This window comes from Halichoerus grypus, chromosome 13 (genome assembly GCF_964656455.1).
Source record: "Halichoerus grypus chromosome 13, mHalGry1.hap1.1, whole genome shotgun sequence".
In the NCBI taxonomy this organism is placed as follows: domain Eukaryota; kingdom Metazoa; phylum Chordata; class Mammalia; order Carnivora; family Phocidae; genus Halichoerus; species Halichoerus grypus.
Genome location: NC_135724.1, coordinates 85,139,530 through 85,164,085, shown reverse-complemented (window position 1 = coordinate 85,164,085; position 24,556 = coordinate 85,139,530). Strand labels below are relative to the sequence as shown.

Below are 24,556 nucleotides of genomic sequence, written 5' to 3'. Positions count from 1 at the left end.
CCAAGCCTTTGGCCTTGGAACCAGCCCCTCCTCACCTGGCCCAGGTAAGGAAGAACCGGTAAAAGATGGGTGTGCTGCTTTCTGTACGCTTGAAATATTTAATCATTTTCTTTCACTGGGGAAAAAAAAGACAGTCAAATTGCTTTGCTGCAGCTGCTGACAGAAGGCAGTTGGGCAAACTGAACGGTTGCTCCTTGAAAAGGCAGGTCCGTAGCTGACAGCAGGAAGGCACTGGGGAGCACTCTCTCCGTCCTCCCTGGAGCTTCTGGGCATTGGAACCCCGGCCCTGGGCTCCCCCTGAGGTAGGACAGGGCACAGTCCGACTGATGCCTGCTTCACAGCTAGGGAAGCCCGAGGTTCGGGGCACAGGGGAGTCTGCCAACAGCCAGCGGACGGTCGAGAGGTAGAGGCCAGAGCTGTGCCGTCCAATATGGCGGCCATGACGGGGCCAGCGCCATCGCTGCTATTTTGGAGCCACTGAATAATACATATAATATAGGGCCTGTTTCTTTTGGCTTTTATTAACGTGGCGACTAGAAATTTCAAAATTCGGTATGCGTCTCACGTTCCATTTCTGTCGGACGGTGCAGCTCTAGGACGCAGCCCGGGACGGCCGGACGCCCACCATGTGCTGCCCGCCATCTGAGTCGCCCTGACACCCTAAGCCCGGGTTTGGCAGCAGTGTGAGTGAGCCCTCAGGAGAAGATGCAGGAAGGCAGCAGGGCATGACTACAGGCCCTACAACACTCCGCTGGTGTGGCGACACCGGCCGGAAGGCACTCAGCCCCCGAGAGGCTCCACGGATGATCCAAGGAGGTCTACCTTCTGTCCGCAGCTCTGTGCACAGCACAGCCGGGTCTCCGATGTCCCAGAAACAAGGCCTAGCTGTTCTCCCTGCACAGGTGGCAGCCAGGAACCCCCAGCAGAGGCAGCGGTCCCCGCCGCCCCCAGCCACCCCCCTCACAGCCACCCAGGCCAGACGTCCCTCTCGCCGCCTGCAGTCACACCTCCCGGCCACCAGGCGGCCCGGACACGTGGCATCACTCACGCACTTCTCAAGTGAATCACCCCAAATTCCGTCAGCAGGGCCACCACGAGGAAGTTCACGTAGAAGAGGAGCAGGCAGAAGCCGTAGACTTTGTTCAGCTGGAAGCACTGCAGTGGGACCGAGACCAGGGAGCAGACGAGGCTGAGGCCCAGGGCGCCGGCCAAGACCCACACCAACAGTCCATCTGGCTCCAGCTGTGGGGGCAATGGGGGCGGGGGGGGGAGGCCCGGTCATTGCAGCCACCAGTCGCCTGCCCCTCGCTAGGGGCCAGGGACTTCTGGCCCCCTTGGCCACGCCCCACCGTGAAGTTTCCTGCTTCGAGCACCCTAACTTGGGGTCATCTGTCGTGGCCGCCCTAGGACGCTCATACAGGCGGTCACATACACACGTTCCAGGCAGATGCTGAGAACCTCTCAAGCCGGCCACACAGAAGAGTGACAAGAAGTGAAGTTGTCCCCTCCCCACTCCCCTTCCTTCCAGACCCAGCGTTTGTCTAACCGCACCCCGGGCGGTGTGCTGGGCGTGTTACCCGCACCATCCAGCCTCTCACCTTCCCAACCGCCTGTGAGGGGGGCGCCATTACCCCCAACGCACAGACGAGCAAACTAATGAGGGAGGGACAGAGCCCAGGTCGACGTCCGAGCTCTGAAGGATACCCTATCCTGCCTCCCCACACAGTGCCGTATCTGCACACACGTGTGCACACACACACACACACACACACACACACCAGACCTGCACAGCAATCCTGAAACCAGAAATGGAATTGCGCACTACGTAGCGTTTGAGAGCAACCTGTTTTCTCCACCCCGCACAACCCACGGCCATGCTTCCCTGATGACCTGCCTGATGCCCTGCGTCTTAATTTACAGCGGGAGCACTTCGTCAACTCAGTACAAAGGCAGCGGGATGCAGATCCACACGCACGCACGCGTGCACGCATGCTCCACAAAGAGCAACAGAAAGGAAGAAAGAGAGCCAACCCTAAAGCCTCATTATCTGCAACGGCCTGGGGACTGATAAGGAAAGCGACCTACGAAACCCATGAACAAAATTTGCAGATGGTGTTCACCTTTTAGAAAAGCAAACTTGCCTGGGTGCCTGGGTGGCTCAGTCGGTGAAGCACCCGACTCTTGACTCTGGACTTCAGCTCAGGTCAAGATCTCAGGGTTGTGAGATCGAGCCCCGCTTAAGATTCTCTCTCTCCCTCTCCTTTTGCCCCTCCCCCCTCAAAAAAAAAAAAAAAAGGATCGTCTATTTAAAGGAAAGCAAAGCAAACTTTCCAAGCAGTAAGTAGCTATTTGCTTGTGGGCGTGGCCACTGCCAAAAGCCAGCCACAAGTCCCACCATCGTCACCATCCCACTGTCACCATCCCACTGCATCCCACTGTCACCATCGAGAGCCAAGAGAGAGTGGGTGACTGTTCCCATTAATATCGCCATCTTTCGGCCTCACAGGACCCCAAGTGCTCTTGCCAGGGGGGGAGGGAGCCTGCAAACCATCCCCCAAGACCATGCCCCCCTCCCCAACCCCATCATAATCCTTCTCTTGTTTGGTCTCTGAATTCAGGTCCTTCAAAATAGAGCTGCCCGATGCGCAACGCAGTGCAGTATTTGAGACTAGCAAGAGTTCTCCTAGGAATCCTGATTTCTTCTCTAGAAAATCTGGAGTATCTGGCCACGTGAGGCCCACCTGAGCCACCTACACATTTCGGTTACCTTCCCAGCCCCGGCAAGTGTTGGGGTTTTCAACCTTTGTTAGAACAGGCTTTCTCAAGCGACCTACCTTCATCAGTCCCCAGGGAGCTTATTTTAAAATGCAGGTTTCCAGGCCCCACCCCTTGGAATGCCTGGGACCGGAGGTCTCATGCACCCCCAGGAAATTCTTGGGCATCCTGGAAACATGAGAACCTCCACTCGAGGTGTCTCAGAACCTTCTCCAAATCTGCCAGGCTCCCGCCTGCAGGGGCTGTCTTAGTCCCCCATCCTGGTCTGTCCTCTGTGGGCAGTGCTGGGATAAGGTGTTCGGTCTGGCCCTTACCTTGTGCATGCTACCCGGGAAGCTTGGGGGGTGACCATCAACCCCACTTCACAGGCAAGGAGACTGAGGCTCAGAGATGTCCTATCTCACCCACAGTCACACAGCAAGAGACTTAAGTGATGGGGGACCATTACCTAAAGCCAGGGCCTTCCTGCCCCTTCCCCGAAGCGACATCCTAGTTACTCTGTGAACTTGTAAGGAATACGTTTTTTCAACCCTCTATTCAAGATATTTTTAAAACATTCTACAAATCAGGGCGCCTGGGTGGCTCAGTTGGTTAAGCAACTGCCTTCAGCTCAGGTCATGATCCTGGAGTCCCGGGATCGAGTCCCGCATTGGGCTCCCCGCTCAGTGGGGAGTCTGCTTCTCCCTCTGACCCTCTCCCCTCTCAAATAAATAAAATCTCTAAAAAAAAAAAAAAACATTCTACAAATCAGGATTGTCACAAATTCAGACAACGCCCCTCCCCAGCAAGCATGCTCCGCTGAGATGTGACCGCTCTCCCACCGGGGGGACCGCATGAGAAGGGGCCCCTTACAGAAGTGTCTGGCCGCTCACCTTCACCTCCGCCGCGTGGCTCCTGGAGATCTGAAGCAGGCAGCCCAGCCCCACTCCCACCAGCAGATCTGTGGCCCAGCTCAGGAAGTTTGCTGGAACAACGGCCCCCCCCACCCCAACTGCATGCCCGTCAGCTTTCCTTATGGTCTCTGCACCCCACCCCCAAAACACCCTCTCTGAGGGGATCCTACCCAGTGTTAGCCCTTTTAGGAAGGTGAGTGTCTAGTGTGCATTCTGCACCCGATCTGTAAGCAGGGATGAGGGGACAGAAGTGCTTGGTACGCGGTTAAGCACTTGGCTTCCCTGCGGCTGGGCGAGGTGACGACCCACCGTCCTCTGGGGGGCTGGTGACGGAGCACAGGTCAAGGCCATCTCTAGGTGTTGTTCAGGGGACCCTGCTCCAGGCAGGGCTCTTTCCTTCCCACCGCAGCCTGAGGGATCCGGGGAGGCCACAACCCGAAAGCCGGGAGCAGGTCTCAGTGGGTACAAAGGGCCCCAGAAAGCCCTGTCCAGCGGGGAGTGACGCCCGGCAGGCACGCCTCCTGGGCCCCGCCCATCCTCGCTGTGCTGGGCAGCCTCGCCCCGGCACTGGGCTCGGCCCGCGGGCCCTTTCGTGGTGGAGCCTGGGGACAGCTGCCCTCCAAGTGCTTGCAAATAATACGACTTTATTTCACAACCAACAGCATCTCCTGTTGGTTGAGCACACAGCCCGTGCCAGGCACTGTCCTGCGTGCTGTGCCCCATCGTCGATCTTCACCCCAACCCGTTCTGAACGCGCAGAGATGGGCGCGGGGCAGAGAGTAAGATGTGTGCAAGGCCCCGAGGTCCCACAGCTGGCACGTGGTGGCGCTGGAACTGGGACCCAGGACCAGCTGCTTTCGAAGCCCTTTCTTCTCCCAGCCCCAGGCTGCTTGCTTGTTACAAGTTACAGCCTGCAGCCCCATCTGGCCCACTGTCCGCTTTTATAAATAAAGTTTTATTGGAACAGAGCCACGCCCATTCATCTCTGTATTGCCTATGGCTGGTCTCACACTATGACAGCAGAGTCAAGTAGTTGCCAAAGAGTTGGTAAGGCCCACGAAGGCCAAAATATTTACTCTCTGGCCCTTTCAGAAAAAGCTCACCAACCCCTAACATCTTTGGACCATGACATATATAAGCAAGAGGAAGAGGCTCTCCCATGGGGCACAGGTAAGCTCAGCATGGGGGCGTCTACCACCACTGCCCTCACAGTAATATCTGCCATCCACTGAGTGCTTGCCCTGTGCCACACATTTCTGTCACCTCGTTCAGTCCTTACAATGACCCACCTGAGGTCGGTCCTCTCAACATCCCCATTTTACAGATGAGGAAGCTGAGGCCCCGGCAGCTGTGTCTCCTGCCCCAGGTGTTCCAGGAAGGGCCAAGCCCAGGAGTGGGGCACGGAGCACACCCATGGCCCTCGGAGCCCGTGCCACGGGGAAGGCAGCCCCACAAAGGATACTCAAGATGATGCCGCCGAAACAGGCTGAGAACGCCATCCGCGGGTAGCCCTGGCGGGCCAGCGTGAAATCTGAGAAGGCATCTGCGTGGAAACAAGAGACCGCCTTGAATGGTGAGTGGCTCCCCCTGGCCCTCTTTGGTCATTCACTCCTTATTGTTACCCAGAGTCATTCAGTCAACAAACACTGATGAATGCCCATCTGGGCCTTGCACTAGCTAGCTGGGCATCCCACGCCCATGACACATCCCATGACACATCCCATGACACAATTCCCTCCTTGATTCTTTCTACCCCATTCTTTCCCACCACGGGCAACTCTGGGGATGTGACACACCATTACTGCTAGCACGCACAGCACCTTTATGCAAATTCGGAAAAGGTGCCCAAAAGGTGAGTGGAAGGAGAGCTAGATTTCAGCCCCCCTGACTCCTTGTTTGGATGTTCTTGTGCAGTGCACAACTTAGCCAACCCTACCTGGCAGCTATGTTAGAGAAAGTCCCATCATTTCGAAGCCCTTTCTTCTCCCAGCCCCAGGCTGCTTGCTTGTTACGAGTTACAGCCTGCAGCCCCATCTGGCCCACTGTCCGCTTTTATAAATAAAGTTTTATTGGAACAGAGACACGCCCATTCATTTCTGTATTGCCTATGGCTGGTCTCACAAACCCACACACATGTTTGTTCATTACACAAACATACATATGCATGTGTGAATGCCTGCATATGTCACACAGCCATGTACACATTCAGCATGGCTGGCTGCAATGGGCTCCATGTCCTGCCTGAACTCTGGGGAGCAGAGAGTGGGGAAGAGCCTGGGGCTTCTCTAGTCTCCTGGCCCAGGTACAATCCAGGCCACCTCATCCCGATGCCCAGTGATGGTCATTCCAAAACAAGAGTGGGCCTGAGCACATGCTGAGGGCAGCTGCCCTAGATGCCCCTGCTCACGTGCACTCCGGCAGTGACGTGGCTGCACTCATCCCGGAACCCCAGCCGACCCCGAGTCACCTCCAATGCTATTCCCCCAGGCCAGCAGCGTGAGCCCCAGGACAGTGTTGCTCAGCCGGAAGACCACTCCCAGGGACCGCAAGATGTTCACCACCTCCGTGGCCGCTGCGTTGATCCACAGGGCGCTGGTCAGGAAGCCCAGGAAAGCAAAGAGCTGGGGAGGAAATGGGTGTTGATGGGACCAAGGCCAGTCCCCAACAGGGATACGGTCCCCAACGGGGCCATGGTCTCAGTTCCTCATCTGCAAAATGGGATGATCACAGTACCCACCCCCTGAGACTGTCATGAGCATAAATGAGTTAAGAGATTCAGAGCAGTTAGTGCTTGGCACATAGTAAATTCTCCCTAAAATGTTAGCTCAGTATTACTCTTTTGTCAGGAAAGAGTTCAAGAAGCTTCCTTCAGCTTCCAGGCTTGGGACCAAATGCTGTCCCATGATTCCAGAAAAAGAAACTCCATGCCCATTAGCAGTGAGTCCCCATCCCATGCAGCCTTCCTCCAGCCCCAGGCCTCCACTACTCTGCTTCCTGTCTGTATGGATTTGCCTGTTCGAGACACGTCATTACAGGGCCTCACGCCACACGTGGTCCTTCACAACTGGTCTCTCTCGCTGGGCGCTGTGTCTTCGAGGGACATCACATAGGAGTATGTGAGGTACTTCAAAACCCAGAAAAAACACTGGCTGAACACTATTTCTCTAAGTCATCAATTGGTCGAACATCCGACCTGCTTTGGATTGACACACTCAAGAGTTTCTCAAAATAAAAGCTGTATTTTTTTATCAATAAATAGTAAAAAAAAATTAAACTTTTAAGTGCACTTTGAAAAGTACATTCTGAACAAACTGCCTAAAAATTCCTCAGCGTGCTGCAGGGTGGAGAGAATGGGAAAAAAAAAAAAAAAACCCACACACATCAGACAATTCCATCCCTGGAACGTGGCTGGGAGACACAGGTGCTTCCCCGAGAGTGAGCAGGAGAGAGCCTGGTAATTGCTCAGAAAGTGAAACATAACGTCTGCCCCTGCAGTTTCACCAGGAATGCACCCAAGAGAAATGAAAGCCTATTTCCAGACCCACGTGTTTACATAAACATCATAGCCACGTTCCTTGTTAATATCCCCAAAGTAGGGACAACCCGTGCCCACCGGTGATGAACAGATAAACAAAACGTGCCGCATCCGCATCATAGATGGTGTTCAGCCATCCCTAATCCCCGGCTAATGCATGGAACGACCTTGAAAACATGATGCAAACTCGCAAAAGACCACATAGCATAGGGTCCCATTTCCGTGAGAAGTCCAAAACTTAGGCAACTCCACAGGCACAGGACGCAGACTGGTGGGGGCCGGGGGCTGGGGGGGGGGGAGGGAGGGGAGCGACTGCTCCTGGGTGTGGGTCTTGACATGCTCTAAGATTGACAGTGCTGATAGGGGCAAAACTCGGTGAATATAATAAAAACCACTGAATCCCACACTTTAAATAGGCGAATTGTATGGTATGGGAATTACATCTCAATAAAATAAAGCTGTTACCAAAACAAACAAACAAAAACCCCAAAAAAACAAAAACAAAAAAACCTCGAAAAGGAACAAAACTATCATCCAAAGTGGCTTTAAAGACCTGTCATTATGGAAAGTGATTCCTGGCCTATCTGCCCCAGGGGCACGAGCAGGACACCCTCCTGGGAGATTCCAGTGTCCCCTTGCCCCACCTTGGAGTGCTGGGGATTCTTACCCAGTGAAGCCTGGGGGGCTCGCTGTTGGATGTGGCAAAAAAGGTCACCGCAGCCACGGCTGTCCCCGCAATCACCACGACGGCCCAGACAGGAACGAGGCCACCTATGTCATAGACGCCATCTGCGGAGGGGCAAGAAAGGGGGGTGGGACTCTCCACTGCTTCAGCTCAGCCCCTGCTCCTGGAGGGCACAGCCCTTCCCCAGAATGAGTGGGAGGGCCTGGGGGAGGGACCCAGGGATAAAACTCACTTATACTCAATTGTTTGGACATACAGTGTCCCCAGCGCCGACCCAGACACTTCAGGGGCACAGAGAAATTAAAGACAGAGCCCTCACCCTCAAGCTAGCCACATTGGAAAGAAGGCAGACGATGTGAAAGACAGCCTCTCCCCAGCCTTCTGCTAGGAGACCGGGATGGGAATGGCTGTCCTCGCCCATGCCCGTGGCAGACATCACTAATCAACCATCATGCTGATGCTTCTTCCAACTGAGCTTCAAGGCAGCACCCTCCAGCCAGGCATTGCCAATGGATGGGCATCACTCCACTAAATGAGCTGTAAAGTCGAACCCAACCTTTACCCACTGGTCCTGGAGCCCAGCACCTGCCCTCCTGATAAGTCCACTCCACAAACCAACCCATTCGAAGTTATGAAAGTTCCAGGGGTGCCTGGGTGGCTCAGCTGGTTAAGCATCAACTCTTTTGATTTCAGCTCAGGTCACGATCTCACGGTCATGGGATCACGTCCTGCGTGGGGCTCCCTGCTCAGCGGGGAGTCTGAGATTCCCTGGCTCCCTCTCCGTCTGCCCCTCACTCCCCCCACCCCCACTCTCTCTCTCTAAAATAATAAATAAATAAATCTCTTTTTTTTTTTTAAGATTTTATTTATTTATTTGACAGAGAGAGACACAGCGAGAGAGAGAGAGAGCACAAGCAGGGGGAGTGGGAGAGGGAGAAGCAGGCTCCCCGCTGAGCAGGGAGCCCGATGCGGGGCTCGATCCCAGGACCCTGGGATCATGACCTGAGCCAAAGGCAGATGCTTAACTGACTGAGCCACCCAGGCGCCCCTAAATAAATAAATCTTTAAAAAAAAGTTATGAAAGTTCCAGGGGCTTCACATCGAAACATGAAAAGAGGGAAACCCTACAGGCAGATGGCACACTCTAGAATTCTCCACACACAACCCTTCCCACCACCAGGGAGTCAGTACTGGTCTCCAAGGCAATGGATGATCTGGCTGCCCAGACACCTGCATGAAGACTTTCCTCTTGTTCTTCTTCAGTCGGTTAACTGGCTCTCCAACGTCAGTCGGCGTAAGAATTACACAAGGGAGCTGATACACGAAATCGTGGCCACAATACACTGTGCGTGAATCTCAGGAGGTAATTTTGATTGAACTCACTGGTTCTCACTGCTAGTGCCAGCTTTGGCACCTGACACCTGAGCGAGGGGGGACCCTCTCTCTGTGTTTGCCAGGTCTGTTCTGGGGGAATTTTAGGAGATGGCTGGGGTGTGGGGTGGTCGGGAAGGGCTTCTTCGAGTGCTGAGGATGTACGATGAGGCATAAGCAGACAGAGGGTACAAGGGCCACAGGGGGAGAGGGGCGAGCTGGGGGGGAAGGAACCAAGCAGGTGGATGCCGGCAAGAGCAGAAGAGACCAGGGAACGCGGCTGCCTTATGGATGGCCAGGGCGGTGTGGACTTGGACCAAGAGGTACTGGGGAGCCATGGAGGTCTTTGAGTGGAGGAGTGACCGTAACACAGGAAAGGCAGCACTTGAGTAAGATGGCTCTGGGGTTGTCTGAGAGGGAGGAGGCTGGGAGGCTCTGTTGGCAGAGAAGACACCCCTCCCGCAGGGAGACGAGTCCAGGGCTCAGCCCGGAAGGGGGTCATAAATGCTTTCGCCATGAACCAGTATTTCCCCAGTGTGGACCTGCTATCACCAGTTGGTGCTGGTATGTGGACAAGACACCAAGCCAGAATCACATCTCAGGTGAGCGATTTCTCCTCCGCAGAGAGTCTCCGTGGTGCGAATAGGTCTGTAACGTCTCTAACCCCTGCTATGTGGCCTGTGGAACAGAGCCTCCGGGCTCCGAGGCTTTATGTTTGTTGTCTCTCTTTGCAGTTACCTTGAACTCACTGGCAGTGAAGCCAGTTTCCTATGGGTGCAGGTGATATTGTTTCCATTTCAGTAACTTTAAATTTAAGAACAGCTGATTCAAGAAAAAGGTCAAATGGCATAGTATACGATGGGAGAAAAATCAAGAAGCTGGCTCGTGAACGACTGATGCTTGGGGTCCACTCTTTTAAGAAGCCCCAGAGAAGAAAGCGAGTCCCTGGCAGTGCCCTGGCCCGGGAGGCTCAACAGTGAACAGAAGACTGACGAACCAGACAGCTGGTACCCCTAAAGGCCGCCCTTCTCAGCTCTGGGGTCACACTGAGCCCTGGTGGGCTCTTGCACAGTGTCCCCCCCCCACCCCATAAATCCGGGAGGGGACCCACAGGGAATTTGCTGACCCTGTTAGAGCAAAAAAACGCCACGCCCAGCCATGCATTTGCCCCCAGCGCCCTACCTCCTCCGCCTCCCGGTGATGCCCAGGGGACAGAGAGGCACGGGCAGCATGAGATACTAAAGGCGGACAACAGGAAGAAATGCCTGAGCATTTCTGGAGCCAGAGCAGGTCAGAAAGGGCAAGGACAGCCTGGAGCGGACAGAGAAAACTCCAATTCCCCAGCCGGGTCCCCCAAGAGGCAAGGGAGGGGACTGTCCTGCTGCGGACCGTGAGCACCCCCCGACGGGGGGACGCCCTTCTCAGCGCCAGCCAGTTCTGCCTTCCGGAGCGCCGGACCCGGATTCTCATGTGAAATCTCCAAATGTTTTAATGCAGGCAAACGAGCAGAGGGCTGGACCTGGTCCGAGGGCCACCAGTTTGCAGCCACCATCTACGGCCGGCAGTACCGTGCCAGCTGAGTGTGGGACGCTGGTGTCCCTTTACAGCACAAGCGTATATTAAGTGTCTGCTGGATGCCCGGGATTCCGCCGCCAGGGCCCCCGTGGTGCGGTTGAGAAGAAAACTTTGGAATGTCGGGGAGAGGGGAGGGGACACTCACAGGCCCCCGACTGCAGGGTCAGGACCAAGACCAGCGGGCTGATGACCAGGTGCAGGCAGTTGAGGGGCCGTTTCCAGTTCCCATCCTCCTTGTCAGGGTCCACGACGGGGACGGTGAGCAGCATCAGGAACTCCACGGGCAGCTGCCAAGGGTGCCAAGGCAGGAGGGTGTCACCAGGGAGGCCCGCGTCTGGGCTGGCCACACCCTGGGCAAGGTCACGCCAGAACGTGGCCGTCGTGGCCGAGGCCCGGCAGGCCCAGCGTCCACAGCAGTCTCCTGAGGCTGCTGGCGCACTAGCCCAAACTGAGAGCCTTTCAGCAACACAGATCCTTCCCCTTACGGCTCTGGGGCACGGGGTCCCAAAACCGAGGTGTCGGCGGGACCACGTGCATCCCTCGGCTTGTGGCCCCCGGTCACTCCCCGCTGTGCTTCTGTGATCGCATCTCCCCCGACTCTGCCTGCCCCCCCACCCCAGACCCCCTTGTTCCCTATAAGGACCCTTGTGATGACATCAGGCCCACCCGGATAACCCAGGAGACTCTCTACCTCTCCAGACCCTTCATCACACCTGCAAATCCCTTTTGCCAGGAAGGTAACAGAGTCACATTTCTGGGGATCGGGACCTGGACGTCTTTGGGGGGCCGTGACTCAGCTGACCGCGGCACCTCATCCACTAATCCTAACCACGGCCCCATGCGTAGGAACTATTCTTTTTCTCACCTTCCGGAAAAAGAGACTGAGGTTCAGAGAGGTTAAGGAAGTTCTCCAAAGACGCACAGAAGGGTGTGTGAACTGGGATCCAGGGCCAGCTCCAACGGACTCCACACCTTGCACTTTCAGTCAATAACTAAATTAATAATCACATGTACGGGGCGCTCGCGACACGCAAACCGCAGAGACATCATGGGTTCAGTTCCAAACCACCTCAGTAAAGTGCATGTTGCAATAGAGCGAGTCAAACGGATTTTTTGGTTTCCCAGTGGATAGAAAAGTTATGTTTATACTACACTGTCTGTTAAGAGTGCCGTAGCACGGTGTCTCAAAAAATATACTTTTCCTTAATTAAAAAATACTTCATGGGCGCCTGGGTGGCTCAGTTGGTTAAATGACTGCCTTCGGCTCAGGTCATGATCCCAGGGTCCTGGGATCGAGCCCCACGTCAGGCTCCCTGTTCAACGGGGGGCCTGTTTCTCCCTCTCCCACTGCTTGTGCTCTCCGGCTCTCTCTCTGCCAAATAAATAAATAAAACCTTTAAAAAAAAAAAAATACTTCATTGCTCAAAAATGCTAACCAGCCCCTGAGCTTCCAGCGAGCTGTAATCACTGCTCCCAGATCACCTCGATCCATAGAGTAGTGGTGCAAAGTCTGAAATGTTGCAAGAAATTGCAGCATGCGACACGGGGACGTGAAATCAGCAAATGCTTTTGGAAAAGACCTGCTAAGCGCAGGGGTCACCACAGACCTGCAATTTGTAAGAGACGCAGTGTCTGTGAAGCTTGGTAAAGCCAAGGGCAATGAAATGAGGCACATGCCTGTTTCGCACCGTACTCAGCCCTTCACGGAGTAGTTTTTACGAAACTGCCACAATTTAATAAACTGTGATAGGCCTGATACTGTTCACAATTCTTCAATCCCTTCCTGGAATAGAATTAAATGCCCACGTCCTTTGTCAAGTGATTAGAAGCTGCAGAATATACTTTCCTGCCCCACTGATGTTGAACGTGGCCCCGGGACAAGCTTCGGTCAATGGGTGCTTGGTGAATGTGATAGGAGGAGAGGCTTAAAATATGCGTGCAAAGTTTGTCTTGGCCTCTTGCGCCAAGACAAGAGCATACCCCCCAAGAACACAGTGGCCCCAGATCTAATCCTCAGGAGACTTTAGCCCAGGGAAACAGCAAATGGTCAGAACAACCCAATCTTGTCCTCATTCGAGCTCCCCTTGACCCACTCCCTCATCTGAACCCCAGAGCCCCCCTCACCAAGTCAGGAGGGACTCCCTCCCCTCTCCCTCTGTCCCAGATGCAATCCTTCCTCCATGGGGGGCAGGTCAGGCCATCAGCCAGACTCTATGACTCGGTTTCCCCATCAAGTCCCACGTAATCTATTCTGAGAGGGTCTCAGCAGACCCCCGCCCCTCCTCTCTCATTGAGCTGGAGAAGGTTGAGTGGCCACTGTCCTGTGTTGTCACGGAGCCGTGAGCCTGGCTCCAGGGTCCCCCCTCCTACCTTGAACACCTTGAGGGCCCTCCAGTACACTGACTTGCTCCTCCACTTCCTGTAATCCAGGGGGTTGAGGGCCCGGGCCAGGATCTGAACTGTGGTCTCCTGGTAGAAGAGCAGCGGCCGGTACTCTTCGCCTGGGTGTACGAGGTGGGGAGGGGCAGGTATCCGTGGCTGGCTCAGCCTCCAGGAGACCCTCTCTGCTCCCCCTGGTCCTCCCAACCCTCAGGAAGAAAGAAAAGCCCAGGGCCTGGCTCAGCCGTCGTGCAGTGAGAGGTGGGGCTGTTTCGGAGCCTCATTCCTGGGGCCTCAATGGCCCCATCTCCCCACCTCTGTTACCCCCAGCCCTGCCCTGGTACCCCACCCCCGCTGGGCACAGAGTCCAGACTCACTGTAGTCATAGCTGTTGGAAGACACGGGATCCTCTTCAGAATCTGAGAGCATTTCTGTAGGAGAGAGGGGTGTTTCACACGAGCCAGCCAGGGAGCCCAGACCACCCACCGCCCAGCACCGTTCCAGGGTAGGACACCTCCGGGACAGGGCCGTTTCCAGGGTACAAGTGTCTAGGCCCTCTGGACCTTGGATTTCTCAGCATTCTTACCGAGTGAGAAAGTCTAACTCAAAAAAACATCTTCAAATGTAATGACGTAGCTATAAAGTCGAATTTAATAAGGGCGTTTGAAGACATAACTCAAACATTTGCGGACTTTGATTTTGTACTTTTCAGAATTTGGAACCCATCATATTTTTCTTTTTCAGTCTGAACCTTTTTTTGGAAGTCCTCCGGAATGCCACAGCCTGAGCCCAGGCAGGAGGGGCCTAAAAGGAAAATGGTCTTCCTCATTGCTAGCCCTAGTCCTGCCTCTATGTGACCTCAGGCTCCTCTCCAGGCCTCAGTCCCCCTTTTCCTCCAGCCTGATGTGGCTATGATGGGTCTAGAAGCCAGCACAGGGGTGATGTGTGCTGAACTCTGAAGGCTCAGCTGACAGAGAGGGAGGAGAGGAAAAATCATGGCAGACTTCCTGTAGGGTGAGTCACCGGCCCCTGTGTGTTGTTCATGGGGATGTGTATACGTGTATGTACGTACGTGTGTTGCGTCTGTATTTGTGTAGGTGTATATTTGGACGACTGTGTGCTGTGCAAGCATGTGCGCCCATGTATGTGCACCCGTGGATTTGTATCCGTATGTGCTACGTATGTGTGTTTGCATGCGCACATATTGGTGTATAGGGAAGCATCTGGGTTCGAAGCCGAGGGCAGTGCGGAGCATCACTGGAGGTAAGCAGTGACAGCTCTGAGACAGATGCTGCCCTGGAGAGAGCACGGAGGAGGAAGAGCCCGTGAAACCGGACAAGCAGCTGATGAGGTCTCACCAGCACAATGGAAGTGCGCAGGTGGGACCCTGGCATAGAACGAGCAGGAAAAGTACGAAGAGGAGATGGACGGTGACGCTGGCCTCCAGGCATGTAAGGTAGTCGTGAAGGGTGCAGAGGGTGCGAGCCCCCACTGGCCTCGCTTGGGAGCTCAATTCAGACCCTTACCTGGAGTGCCTGGCATGGAGTAGACCAGGGATGCCCTCCGCTGCCATCGGTAGATCCAGGTGCAGAGAACCACGGTGACCACATAGAACACGTACAAGCCTAGGTAAGCTGCAGACAAGGGACAGGCCATCACCAAGTGGCATCCTGGCCAGAGCCCCAGAAAGTGCTGCCCGTTCTCCTGCTGGTGCCTACAGGTGGTGGTCTACGTTAGCCTACCCAGTACCAGTAGGGAAAGGACCGTTTCCTAGAGCCGCCACCCCACCACCCTGCTTTCCCGTGGCCCATCTTCCCTTCCTGCCCTCCACAATCGGGCAATCAAAGAGGTAACGCCTGGCACAGACAGTGGCCTCCAGGACCCGATTCCAGTGCGAAGGGCTGGTGCCCTGCTCTGTGCCCTGGGAAGCTGAGCCCCGCAGACCGCAGCCCCCGATCTGGCGGCACTGGGTTTGGTGAAAAGGGGCCTGAAGACACATCAGAAGGCAGCAAGACAGAGTCTGTGGTGCTTTTCCAGACCACCTCCCTGGTGTGGTGCCCTGTCTCTGGCAGGACCTGTGACCCTCTGGGACTGTTGCCTGTGCTTGGCGGCACCTGGTCCAGGCCTCCAGTCCTCGCTGGGGTCCAGCCCCATCCCCTTGCCTCTCACGGGCTCCTGCGGCTGCTGACCCCTGGATGTCTCTGCATCTCAGTGTCCCTTGTGGGTTTCCAGAACCCTCTGTGAACTGTGCCTCTGTCCACGTCCCTTGAACCACGAGTGGGGTGTGTGCGCCGCAGGGACCCCGGGGGCCACAGTCAGCAACCTGGCTATACTGCTTGTTAAAATGGGACACTGAGAAAATCCAGAACATCCCCCCAGGCTCCCCGCCTTGCCCCCTTTGGTTATCTGAACCATAGGTTCCCTTTTTTTGGCTCAAGCCAGCTTGAGGAGGGTTTCCCTCCTCAAAAGTGGGGCCACCCGCTCGTGTCCCCCGGTGCCTCCCACCAGCCCAGGCTTGCGGCTGCTCACCCAGGGCCCATGCCAGTGTGACTCTGCCGAAGTAGAGTGCGGTGAAGGCCAGGAACACGGCCACCATGTAGAAAACAATGTCTCTGAGAAAGGGCCTGGAGGCGGCCGTGAAGGGGCGCAAGATGGCGATGCCACCGGCCACTGCGGTGGTAACCAGCACACCCGCGCCTGGAAGAGAAGACGCAGAGCTCAGCCCGCCCCGCACCCCCGCCGCCGCCCCCCCTCCCCCCCCCCCAGCTGCCCCGGGCCGCTCTTACCAAACAGCGCCCCGAAGGCCAGGCTGGCTGTGCGCGGATCCGAGAAAGCCACCAGGGCGCTGAAGATATCGGGTGCGCCGTTCCCAAAGGCCAGGAAGGTGACGCCATGGGGGGGAGCACGTCAAGGGGACACAGAGCAGGGGCCCCAGCCTGGCCAGACCTGCCCCGGGGCCGTGAGCCACCACGCGGCCTCCCAGCCTCCCCTCTAACCGCCCTCCCACCCTCCGGGGCGCAGGCCCTGGACCAAAGGATACTGCCACGTTGTGGGAGAGCTTGAGCGCGGTGGAAATGGCTGACAAGTTAGGGCAGAAACTAGGGAGGAAAAGCAAACAGGGTGTGCCTTCACGGCTGTCCTCCCTCTAAACACGGGGTCACCCCAATGTCAAACCTCCCAGGGACTCCGTTCCCATCTATAAGCTGGATGGGAGCCCAAGGCCACACTCACAACTTCGCCGCGGTGACTCCCAGAATCAGAAATAGGTAAAGTAGCCAGAAAGCCTGGGAGAGGGGTGCGGGGGGGAGGGGGGAGGGAAGGGAGCGTCAAGTCCAGCCTGGGCCACCAGCCCCGCTCACCACCGCCCCTGCCCCCCATCCTGGGGCAGGGCCTCACATAGAGGGTGATGGCCAGAGGGAGGAGGTTAGATGGGAAGTGGCAGAAGATGCCCTCGAGGTAGTTCAGGTAACCCCCTTGGCTGCGGCAGTCAGGGGTGGTCCGGATGAAGTCACAGCGGTCAGAGATGTTCAGGCCACACACGTCACGACACTGCAGGAAGGGAGAGAGGGGGACGTCAGGGGTCGACACCCTGAGGGCAGCTGGACCAGGACCATCTAAGTAGCTGAAGATGCCCTCCTTCAGCCTGACCCCTAAGCCCCCCACGCCCTCCAAGTGCCAACCCCATGCTTTAATCTTCTTAAATAAACTTGTTTACACAAGTCATTCATGATTTGTTTCTCTTCCCTACCTTCCACAATCCTACCTTTCTCCAAAGTTCCCACCATGATCAGTTTCCAGAGTCCCCTTACGGGCATAATGACCTTGTATGTTCATCCTATTATACAGCTGCTTTTGTTTTACAGAAACAGATCCATCTTAAATCTCGTTTCTATAATTTCCTTTTACCACTTCACATACATGCCACCTATTCATATACGGTACACGGAATGATGAAGGTGATCCAAGTGAAAGCATGCTGAATAATTTCCATATGCCGGGCACAGGGCTAGGAGCTTAAAATGTATCTCAATTAATCTGTCCCGCAGTCTTGCAAGGAAGACCCCATTATCATGCCCCATATACAGATAAGGAGACTAAAGCAGTGTCCTGGGGTCCACCCAGTGGTAGACAGGGCTGGAATTGAGGTTCTAGAACCCTGTCTTTAGCCATCACACTCCCTGTGGACTCCCTGTAGTCTTTTTAACATGAGTGGAGTATTTCATGCTCTGAATGATATAGGGAGGGGGGCAGCGGGTGGTGGTAATATTTCCCCACCAGCGAGCATATCGGTGTGTCTGATCTTTCAGTACAGCCAGCAATAAACATCCTTGCACATGACTCTCTGAGTACATATGAGAATATTTTGAAAGAGAGAATTCCAGAAGTAAAAGTGCTGAGTCAGAGTGCATCCTAGTCTGGGTTCCTCCAGAAGCAACGCGGAGACACGGACTTATGAGTGAGTAAGCACGCATTTGGGAAGTGTATGGAATGTAACCACCACAATGGGGAAGCAGGAGAAGGAAGGGAAAGAAAGCAGCGTGGCCAGGCTGGGACCGCCCCCCTTGGGCTAGTAATCCCAGGGGCAAGGGAGGTGCGGTATTTATATACCAACTCCGATTGGTCATCAGGTGAGGATGCTGGGGGCGCCGGGGGGCGGGCGGTGTAGGCAAGTGCTTCCTGCCTACTGTGCCTACGGGGGTTCTGAAAAAAGGTGCCGGCCGCTAGAAGTCAACAGAAGCCCACCAAAGTGGTAGTGTGCAAAGGATATGGGCAGGGCCCTGACAGTGCCCCTTGCAGGGGGACAAATATCTTAGCCATTCAATGGGTTTTGCCGAAATACGCTCCCCCAAGCTTTACTTATACACACGGGCACCAGCACCGGCAAATGGGATTCCCCACCAGCACCTGCCACCAAGTCTTTTCCAGGCTGATGTGGTAGGAATCTTCTTGCTGTTCGATTCCAAGTCCCTGATTACTTCTCAGTGCCCTTCTCAAGGCCATTTGTATTCCGTCTTTGAACTGCCAGTTTTTTTTTCAGTTGCAATGTTTGCTTCTTCTTATTGACTTGCGGAAGCTCTCTATGTAATGGATATTTGTCCTTTGTCATGTCATGCATTTGCTCAGGCATTGTCCTCCGCTTGGAATGTGCTCCCTCCTTCTCAAACTTTCTGTTAAAAGCTTTGTAAATACCACCTCCCACCCATTAGAATAGCTACGATACAAAGCAAACAAAGCCAGAAACTAGCAAGTATGGGGCTGGGATGGGGAGGAGCCCTCCAGCACCGTTGGTGGGAATGTGAAATGGTGCAGAGCCTTGCACAACAGCGTGGTAGTTCCCGAAAAATCAAAAAGAGAGTTAGTCACCAGGACAGGGATGTAACGCACCGCACGGTGACCAGGGAGCGCTGCTGTCTGGTAGGTATGAAAGCCGTTAGAACATCACGAGGGAAAAGAACATTTTTCCTTTCTTTTTAAAATCTATCCGAGAGGAGAGATGTTAACGAGGCTTATTGTCATCATCTCACAATAGATGTACGTTAAGACGTTATGCTGTACACCTTACACTTAGCACAGGGCTGGATGTCAACTCTATCTCAATAAAAGTGGAAAAACATAGAATTACCCTATGATCCAGTAAATCCGCTTCTGGGTTTATACCAAAAAGAACGGAAAGCCAGGTCGCAGAGAGAAGACGTGCACACCCGTGTTCACGGCGGCGCTATTCGCGACAGTCAGAAGGGCTAGAAGCAACTCAAGTGTCCCTGATGGACGCATGGACGAACTGGAGGTGGTATATCCATACCGCAGACCATCATTCAGCCTTCAGAGGGAAGGGAGTTCCGACACACGCTACAACATGGGAGAACCTTCTGGGGCGCCATAACAGAGAACGTCATGCTCAGGGTAATCAGTGAGTCACCAAAAGACAAACACCCACTAACCTACTTACGGGAGGTACCTGGACTAGTCAAATCCACAGAGGAGACAGAAAGCAGAAAGCAGAAAGCAGCGGCTCAGGGAGGAGGAAATGGGGAGTTCTTATTTATTGGGGATGGAGTCTCAGTTTTGTCAGACGGGAAAGTTCTGGAGGTGGATGGTGGTGACGGCTACAACAGCATGAACATGCTAATGCCACCGAACAGCACACTGAGAAACAGTTCACAGTGGGAGAATTTTAGGTTATGTTGCTGAATTTTAGGTTATGTATATTTCACCCTAATTTCAAAAGAAACAACTTTGTCAGATTGCAGCTCCACTTTCAGCCCTCTCTGAACTCCCACCAACACCACACGGCAGGTGAGATTTCTGGATTCCGAGCCCCCTGGCCATCGTCCCAACCCTGCTCACTGGCTCTCTGCAGATGCAACACCGAGCCCGCCGTACTTACAGCACCTGCTGTCCCTTCAACCCAATACCCCACTCCTTCTTTGTCCCCGTGAATCCACATTCATAGCTGCCCAGATGCTTCCTCCAGGAAGGCTTCCCTAACAGCCTCCAGCCTAAGGCGGATCCCCCAGTTATAAACTCTCATCACTCCAGGTCCTCTCCTTCCAAGCACTTACGTGTTTTGAAATCCCCAGTTATTTGTAGGATCACAGACTTGTTTCGTGTCTACCTCTCCCACCAAAGTCTTGCACGGTGCCTGGCACACAGTAGGTCCTCATAACTGTTTTGCCACACACTGTGCTGGACACCATCTCACTCAGTCTTCATGACAGACCCAGGAGGTTGGTACGATTCTTTCCACTTAACAGATTAGAAAACGGAGGCATAGAGAGGCAAAGTGACTTGCCCAAGGGCACACAGCCCACCCTTGCTAGGTGGTTTTCAGACTCAGCTCTGCCTGAAAGTTACCAGCTGAAGCTCCTGGGGAAACAGCCCAACTGGGCAGGGGTAGTCTCCTTGTCCTGCCTGCCCTCCTTCCCTCCTCCCCGTCCTCAGGGTCAGCCAGGGAGGATGCAGGGAGACGCTCCCACGCCAGCTTGTCTCCATTCCCTGGCAGCAGAGTGAGCCAGCAAATCAGGTCCCGCAAATCTGCCTCCAGCCCCTGAATCAGCCCCCATCCCAAGGGGGTCATGCCCTCCCCCAAAGCCCACCAGCACCTGCCTCCAGCTCCCTGCCCTGGGGTGGCATAGTTACAGTGGCCTGGCTCTGAGTCTGGGGTGGATGACTTTTCACCTCCTCCCCATTCCTTTCTCATCCTCTTCCCTGAGTCACTAAGGACATCCCTCTGCCTGAAACTCTCCATGGGCTCCCAACTACTGTAAACAAATATCATCTCCTAGCCTCAGCCTATAAGGCCTTTTGTAATCTGGCCATTACTACCTCTCCATCCTCATCTCTTAATATTCTCCCCCTCACTCACCCTGTTCCGGCCATTCTGGGCCCCTCACTGCTCCAGGAACATACTAAGCTTGTTGTTGCCTCAGGGCCTTTGCGCTTGCTGTTCTCTGCCTGGAATGTTCTTTTTCCAGATTTTTCCAGATGCCTTTATAAGCCCACTCTGAAATATTTGGAAATACACCCTCCCCATCACAGCTCCCACCCGAAGAGGTTATTTGCAAAACACTTAACATCTTACCACCTGAAATTTACATGTTTGCTCCATGATCTGTCCTCCCAGAAGACTGTTAGCTCCACGAGGGCAGGAATTTTTGTCTGTATTGTTCCCTGGTATACCCCAGGGTTCAGCTCAGTGCCTGGCACATAGTAGATGCTCAGTAAATATTTGTGGATTGGATGGATACACCCACCCCTGATGCCAGCTTCCTACCTGGATGCTCACGTCTTCCATGGGGGTCTGGTTCACACCTAAGGCTGAAAACTGGGGGCCAATGTGGGCCCCTGTAAATGGGCCCCTGGCCCCGGACGCCGTCTCCACCATCAGCAGTCCCACACAGAACAAACTCAGCACTGGGTGCAGATACGGCTGACCCTGTGGGGCCTGGCCCTCACTCTCCGCTCCCCCTTCGGCAGTGTTTCACCTCCAAACAGCCGGTCACTCCGGTGGCCTGCAGAGAGTGAGGTGAGAAGGAGGGACAGTGTCACCAAAGAGCCTAGGCCCCAGGAGGAAGGGACTGAAAACTTTTTCAGTTGAGGAACTGCCCTCCCCGCTAACCCCACCAAAGGAAAACAAATGTAGAAACTCATTCTGGATGGAAGCTCTTTGGAGGGCCCCAGGGTCCCCACTCATTTAGCATGCAGGTTAGTTATGCCCTTCTTCCTAGGTACCCCTGGATAGTGTCTCCATGGAGATGGAGGCCTCTCCCACCCACACCCAGCCCCTAGCCCAAGACTGGAATATCAGGGCTGGAAGGAGGAATCCCGGGACACCAGAGGAGATTTCAGCTCGGGGCGGGGCAGCTGGGGAAAATCAATACAGAAGGGGGCAGTGGTGGGGACTTGGCAAGCCCTCGGAACAACAAAAACATACTTCTCGGGGTGGACATGGCCTCCACCAATTTGAGACAACTAAGCAATGCTGTTCTATGTCTTCCAGTGAGCTAAGCACTTATCACAGATGACCTCATTTAATTCCCGCAACTGGCCAAGGGGAGGTACTTTTAATATTTCCATTTTACAGATGAGCAAACCTGGGCACAGAGCCAGGTCTTTGTCCTCACTCAGCCACTGTGCCTCACCTCTCTCATCCAGTCCTCAGGACAACCATGGAGATGTCATTGTCCCCACCTGTCTTACAAAGGAGGGAACTGGGCTCAGAGCAGTTCCCTAACCTGCCCAAAGTCACAAGGCAAGGTCACAAAGCCAACCACAGCTTCTCTGATGGGGAAATCAAGGCCCAGAGGGAAGTGAATTGCTCAAAATCACACAGCATGTTAGCAGCAGAGCTGAGCTGGATTCTAGCTGGATCTGCCTTTTACCTCAACACCCCAGGGCAAACCCAGCTTCAATCCTTCCAAAGAAATCAAACTGGGAAAAAACCCAAGTCCTTGGCACACCAATTTCCTTCTTTTGGCTCTGCGCACGTTGTAGATGAGCACGTTTTGTTTTTGCCATCAACAGAAACAAAGTCCAGAAAACGTTACTTTTTTGTAATTCTTTGCATAGATATTTCTCAATGACCTGACAGGGCAGGAGTGGGGAGGAGGCTCCAGAGGAAGAGAAGGGAAAGGGGGCGCAGAAAAGGCCTGTCCCAGCTCTCTTTTCTCACCTGTTAACTTGCCCCTCTCCTGTTGTTTCCTGGAACTTGGCACGGATTTGGAACCAGACGCTCCAGCTTTCCAATTCAGTCACACTTAGGAGCTGTGCGGCCTCGGGGAGGTCACTTCACCTCTCCGAGCTTCTGATTCCGCATCTGCAAAATGGAGACAAATGCTGGCCCGCTGGGGCATACAATAAGAGCTCAATAAATGCCTGCATCTCTGGTGTGCCTCCTCTCTATTGGCTGCCTGTTTCTTGTACTCGTTCACAAGGGAGCATTTATTGAGCACCTTCTGTGCGCCTGTCCGGAGCCCTACGCGCAGAAGACCTGCAGTCCCGATAGGAAGCCGCGGGTACAGGAAGTTGGGGCTGCAACCCCATCTGCGGCTGCCCTTTCTAGGTACGACACCCCGGGGAACGTCAACGTGCTGTTTCCCAATCCTTGACGGATGTTGAGAAGTTGAAGTCCGGGTGCCGGCCCTCAGGCGGCGCCCTGGCGGACGAGGAGGCTCCCCTTACCTCCAGCCGGGCCTCGGACCCGCCAACTCCGAACCTCGACCCCGCCGGGCCTTCCCGGTCCCCCGCCGCCAGCCCGCGCTGCCCGAACTTCCCCCCACCCGTCACCGCCGATCCGGGGGCCCAGCGGGTGGCAGAGTCCAGGGCACTTCCCAGGCTCGGCCCGGGCGGGTCCGGGTCAGGCCCTGCCCTCACTGGCCCCGCCCAGTGACACGCCCCCGACGGCTGGCCCCGCCCCCACCCTTAAAGGCACAGGCTCCCGCGAGGTCCCGGGACTGCCCCCTTTCTTTCAGTCCGGTGCCTGTCGGTCGGCTTGTGCCGCTAAAGCAGAAGCTGAGTTAAAACCTGTCGGGTAAAGACAGCAGGAGGCCGGAGAGGGGGCAGTTAGGGGATGAAACTAGGGGTTTTATTTCCAGATGCTTCTGGGAATCAGCGGTGATAAGGGGCGCTTGAGAAGGTCCCAGGAGGGGCAGGTCCCGCCTCACCCACAGATATTCCGGCCGTCCTGCCTGAAATGCCTCTGTTTGCGAGATCTCCTGATTAGGGTCAGCACTCCCCCTCGTAGCATCGCTTTTAAAAGAAGAATATGGCAAATAGACAAGACAGGGGAGTCGGAGCTGCACTCATACCCCTCCCCGATTCCCAGCCTCTGCAGAGTTTCGGGTCCCCGCCGTCTTTCGGTGTGCGTGGTGGCAGGGCAATGGGCTGGAACTGGGGCAGACGTCCCCTCCGGGGCAGCCTCGCAGCCCGCCCCCGTTCCTGCAAATGCACCTCCGACGCCTCCGCCCAGCTCCCTGGCCGCCCAGCCTCCGCATTACCTGCAGGCGGCGGCCCCACTCCCAGCGGACGTTCGGGGCCCCTCAGCGTCCAGCCCTCGCACCCCTTTCTGACCTCGTCTGGTATCCCCGCCGCCACCCCCTCCCGCCCTGGCCCGGGAAGGGCTCCCCATTCCCCGAACACCCTGCTACTTACACATGGCCCGCACCTCTGCTCCTTCTGAGGTCCCTGCCCAGGATGCCACACTTCCCTTTTCCACCCCCACAAACCCTTGCTCATGCGCCTGGCCCAGCTCAAAGGCCTGTCCTCCACCCTCCCCCGCCAACCTCCACGGCCTTCCTCCCAACCTCCATCGCCTCCACCCTCCCCGGTTCCTTACCTTCAAAGAGAACATACCTCCATCTCCCCACTCTGGGTGGGATGACACTGTGGTCCAGAGCATGTTATATTTGGAATCTCAGGGCGTCTGGCTTCTGTGCAAACTTTGGTAAACACACTCTTTGAGCCTCACTTTCCTTCCCTGAAAAATGGGGATGATAATAGTACCTAGCCCATGGGGTCCTTGCAAGATGAAATCCAACACTGTGTGTAAAGCCCTGGGCCCCATGCCTGGAGGCTGAGTAAGTACTCCCTCCATAGAAGGATTATTCCATGAATCCTGCAATATAGGGACTGACATGCCTGATCCCCCATCAGCTGGGAGCCCATCAGAGCAGGGGGAAGGCCAAGCTCACCTGCATGCAAGTACAGGCAGCCAGCTCAGGGCGCCTGCAGCTCCTGTCTGTGTGGGGCAATGACTGAGCCCGCTCTGGGGTCAGCTGCTCCCCAGCCCACCTGCTGTTTTGGGAAGTAGCTCCAAAACTGCTGAGTTTGGAGCCAAAGTCCATC

The 24,556-nt window shown here is 55.1% G+C and overlaps 1 protein-coding gene across 7 annotated transcripts; it reads right to left on the bottom strand.

Annotated features, from left to right (window-relative positions):
- Positions 1–78: 78 nt before the first annotated feature.
- SLC8B1 (solute carrier family 8 member B1) lies at positions 79–23,925 on the bottom strand. 7 transcript variants are annotated; one of them, XM_078060935.1, is made up of 18 exons: positions 23,864–23,925; positions 23,377–23,461; positions 22,386–22,529; positions 20,988–21,225; positions 16,610–16,762; positions 16,445–16,497; positions 16,254–16,311; positions 16,000–16,105; positions 15,743–15,910; positions 14,740–14,847; positions 13,591–13,644; positions 13,205–13,422; positions 10,980–11,121; positions 7,871–7,992; positions 6,136–6,289; positions 5,131–5,211; positions 3,648–3,715; positions 79–1,242 (listed from the first exon to the last, which is right to left on the bottom strand). In XM_078060935.1, the coding sequence occupies exons 4-18, from the start codon at positions 21,096–21,098 to the stop codon at positions 1,045–1,047; spliced, it is 1,794 nt and encodes a 597-aa protein (XP_077917061.1). In that variant the 5' UTR covers positions 21,099–21,225; positions 22,386–22,529; positions 23,377–23,461; positions 23,864–23,925; the 3' UTR covers positions 79–1,044. The 7 variants fall into 7 exon arrangements, with proteins under 7 accessions (XP_077917061.1, XP_077917064.1, XP_077917065.1 ...); XM_078060938.1 differs by lacking the exons at positions 23,377–23,461; positions 23,864–23,925 and adding exons at positions 20,796–20,913; positions 22,895–23,052; XM_078060939.1 differs by lacking the exons at positions 23,377–23,461; positions 23,864–23,925 and adding exons at positions 20,799–20,913; positions 22,895–23,051.
- Between the last annotated feature and the right edge of the window lie 631 nt (positions 23,926–24,556).